The 4069-nt window shown below is 47.1% G+C and overlaps 1 protein-coding gene across 1 annotated transcript; it reads right to left on the reverse strand.

The window, feature by feature from the left end:
* Positions 1-427: 427 nt before the first annotated feature.
* Positions 428-1012, reverse strand: LOC145584002 (uncharacterized). Its single transcript, XM_081640945.1, has one exon. It carries the CDS (start codon positions 1010-1012, stop codon positions 428-430), a length of 585 nt encoding a protein of 194 aa, XP_081497071.1.
* Between the last annotated feature and the right edge of the window lie 3057 nt (positions 1013-4069).

Below are 4069 nucleotides of genomic sequence, written 5' to 3' on the forward strand. Positions count from 1 at the left end.
GCTTTTCCGCCGATGTGGTTAGCACAGATTCCTGAGTGTGCTTCTTCCATGATTTTTTCCTGCTCCCACTCTGGAATACACCTCAGCAGTGGCTCTGAGAAGCCCTTTTTGTTGAGCTCCCCGTTCATCACCACGTACCAGTTGGCGTCCTTTTTTACTTTCTTGGCTTGTGCCTCGTCATCTGACAGTGAGCCATGTATCTTGTGAGGACTTCCACCATGACTGTCCTTGTGAGGCTTTGCAGGCTAGAACTGGCTAGCTTTGATAATGCATCAGCTTCGGAGTTTTATGCTCTAGGGACTACGTCTATCTGAAAATGCATTAGCTGAGCCACCAGCTCTTTTACCTTTGTTGTGTACTTTAGCATTGCAGGCTCTCTAGCCTCATACTCCCCCTTTAGCTGGCTAGCTACCAGTTGGGACTCAGTCTACAGCTGCACTTTTCTAGCTCCTGCTGCAATGCTCATTCTCAGGCCTACTAGAGTTGCTTCATACTCTGCTTCGTTGTTCGATGCCTTGAACTTGGACTTAATGGTGTACTCAAATACATTGCCTTCTGGCGATGTTATCATTATTCCTGCTCCACTTCCTGTTTGGGCTGAAGATCCATCCACTGCCACCTTCCAAACTCCAACTTCATCTTCTTTTTCTTCGTAAGAGGCTTTTACTATGAAGTCTGCTGAGGCTTGAGCTTTGATAGTTGCCCTAGGCTTGACCTCGAATTCATATTCAGAGAGCTCTATCGCCCACTTCAGGAGCCTTCCTGAGTCGTCCATTTTTTGTAGGGCCTTCTCCGGCGGGTGGTTCATAAGGATTTGAATTGTGTGCGCATCAAAATAGGGTTTCAACTTCCTTGCTGTTGTTACCACTGCGATGGCCAGTTTTTCTACCAATGGGTATCTCTGCCTAGCTTCTGTCAGCACGTGGCTTACAAAGTATACTAGTTTATGTTGTTTTTGCCTTTCAACCAGGAGAACTGACGCGATTGTTTGTATTGAGGTGGAGATGTACATCTGTAGTTTTTTGCTCAGCTTCGGGCTGATCATGGTCGGGAGCTTGGTCAGATGCTCCTTAATCCCCTCGAAAGCTTCTTTTTCTGCTGCACCCCACTTAAACTATCTGTTTCCTTTCAACAACTGGTAGAATGGTAGGGCTTTGTCAGCTGACTTGTTGATGAGTCAAGTCAGCGCCAACATTCTTCCTGTCAGCCGCATGATATCTTTAGTGCACTTTGGCTCTAGGAGGCTTAGAACTGCCTCCACTTTCTCCGGGTTGGCATCGATTCCCCCCTCACTGACCAGGAAACCTAGGAACTTCCCAGAGCTCACCTCGAAAACGCATTTCTTTGGGTTGAGTTTGATATTATACTTATTCAACGTGGCAAATGTTTCTTCTAGGTCCATGATATGCCCTGCTTGCGTGACACTCTTGACAATTGAGTCGTCAATGTATACTTCAACATTTCTCCCCTTTTGGTGCATGAACACTCTATCCATTGTCTTCTAAAAAGTAGCCCCCGTATTCTTTAGCCCGAAGGGCATAGCTATGTAATTGTACACTCCCCCTTCAGTGATGAACGCGGTCTTCTGCCTGTTTGGCTTGTGTAGGCTGATCTGGTGATACCCTAAAAAGGCATCCATGAAACTTAGCAAAGCGTGGCCGCTGGTTGAGTCTACCAGTTGGTCAATCCGTGGCAGCAGGTAGCAGTCTTTTGGACATGCTTTGTTGAGATATGTGAAATCAACGCACATCCTCCACTGGCCATTTGCTTTCTGTACCATGAGCACGTTGGCTAACCACTTTGGATAATCACAAGGCTCTATGAATCCAGCCTCTAGGAGCTTGTCCACTTCCTCCTAGATTGCTTGATTTTTCTCCGTGGAGAAGCTTCACTTTTTCTGCCTAATTGGCTTGATGTCCTCTTTCACATTCATCTTATGAACCATAACTACGGGGTCAATTCTTAACATCTCGTCTGCTGAAAATGCAAAAATGTCCTTATTCGCTCTCAGCAGCTCTATGAGGTGGACTCCCACTCCAGGGTCAATACAATTTTTATCGTTTTAGAGTTGTTGCCCTCTGTAAGCTCAACAGTTACGTGCTCCCTGTTGGGCAGTGGCCTGGCTGCCTCTTCTTTTGCGGGCTCAAAGTTTTCCATTGCTAACTTCTGCTTGTCCTTTTCTTTGCGATACTCTTCCCGCTTCCTTTTTTCTTGATTTCCTTTAAGCATGCTCACTGAACCTTGGCTTTGAGCCTGGCTATTGCTTGGTCCTAGCTGACTGCTTCAGGGCTGTGATATAGTATTATTGGGATGTCTTTTGGCTTCCCCTGAGCTTTGCAGACCGCCCATCATTGGTTATGTATGCCATGGCAAGGTGATTGGTGGATACCACCCCGCCTATTTTGTGAATAAGCGGTCTTCCCACGATCACATTGTACGTCGATGGGGAGTCTATTACCAAGAACTCTGTTCGAACATCTCGTTGCCTTAACCTCTCTCTAACTCGAACTGAGAGCTCAATTATGCCCTCCGGAATCAGTCCAGACCTATTGAACCCGGTGACTTCATAGCTCACCCTCTTTAGGTCTTTTCTATCCAGCCTTAACTCTTTGATGCACTGATGTATATGATGTTGGCTGAGCTGCCACCATCTATTAGTACTCTGTCTACCTCCCAGTTTGTAATTCTCATTGTCACTACTAAAGGGTCATCATGAGGGTAAATTATGCCTTCCTGGTCGTACTCATCAAATGTAGCTCGTGGCTGCGGGGGAAGTGGCGGCCATCTGCGCATCTCGTTGTAATTTATTTGGTCAATCATTGATCGCAAGTCAGCCCTTGCTCTGTTCATAGTTCCGCCATGCACTGGTCCACCATTGATTAAATACACCCTGCCCTCTAGTTTGTTGTCTCGATCTCTGCCCTCAGCCGAGCCTCTGCGACCTCCTCTGCGGTTGTGATCAGACCTGTCCTCTTCTCTTCTCCTGGAGGAGTCAGAATATTACTTGAACTGGTTCAGGTATCCTCTCCTGACTAAGTCTTCTATGTTGTCTTTCAAGTGTGTACATTCATCAGTGGTGTGTCCATGGTCCTTGTGGAAGTCACACCACTTGCTTAGATCATGATTTCTATTCACCATTTTGGGTGGTCTCTGCCACTTGTCGTTAGCCTTGTTCACGCTGAAGATATGGGACCTCGAATGACTGAGCGGAGTGTATTGGTCAAACCTTCCAGTCTTGCCTCCTCATTTCTGGTCTGATCTTCTTACTCCTACTGCCTTGTCCGCATCCCTGTGACCTTGTTCAGCTCTGTTGGGCTGATCCACCCTAGCTGTATTTTCTGCCCGGGTGACTTTAGCCCGCTTAACTGGGTTACTTGGTGCTTTTTTGTTCAGCATTGCCCTATCGGTCTCATATACTTTTATGAACTCGTGCGCTTTTCCCAGCGCTTCAGCTAGCGTTTTAAGACTCTTTCGTCCCATATACGCTCTGAACGGTGAGCCCGGCAACAGGCCACTCTGCATTACTGGCAGCGTTACCTCCTGGCTCATATTTGGGATGGTTGTTTCTTCTTTGTTGAATCTAGTGATGAACTCTCTGAGGGGTTCATCTTTTCCCTGCACCAGTGACATCAGCTCGGTGGTCATTTTTGTACGATCCACCAGGGTAACAAAGTGCTCCATGAACATTTTCTTCCGCTGATTATAGGAGTAAACAGATCCTTTTGAGATGGCTCTGTACCACTCAACCGCCAGCCCTTCCAAGGTTGGTGGAAATTCCTTACACCAGACTGAGTCTGTCATAGTGTATAGTACCATGTGATTCTCAAACGCCAAAACATGGTTCTTAGGTGTCGTGGTTCCATTGTACTTACAGCCGGGCATCTTTATTTTCTCCATTGGCTCTTCCAGAATCTCCCTGCAAAATGGGGAATCGTCTGGAATAACCTGGATTCGTGCTCGCTTCTCCCTGTCCAGACTTGGTCCTCGCTCAGAGGCAGGTGACTAGTTGCGAGCGACTTGAGCCTCCGGGCTGCCCTTTTCTTGGGCTGCCTCATCTACACTACACTCT

Source organism: Chenopodium album, chromosome 16, assembly GCF_948465745.1.
Source record: "Chenopodium album chromosome 16, dcCheAlbu1.1, whole genome shotgun sequence".
Taxonomy (NCBI): domain Eukaryota; kingdom Viridiplantae; phylum Streptophyta; class Magnoliopsida; order Caryophyllales; family Amaranthaceae; genus Chenopodium; species Chenopodium album.

What these genes read in the sequence shown, in the direction of transcription:
- LOC145584002 (XM_081640945.1), bottom strand. Translation starts at nt 1,012, where the DNA reads ATGTACATCTCCACCTCAATACAAACAATCGCGTCAGTTCTCCTGGTT.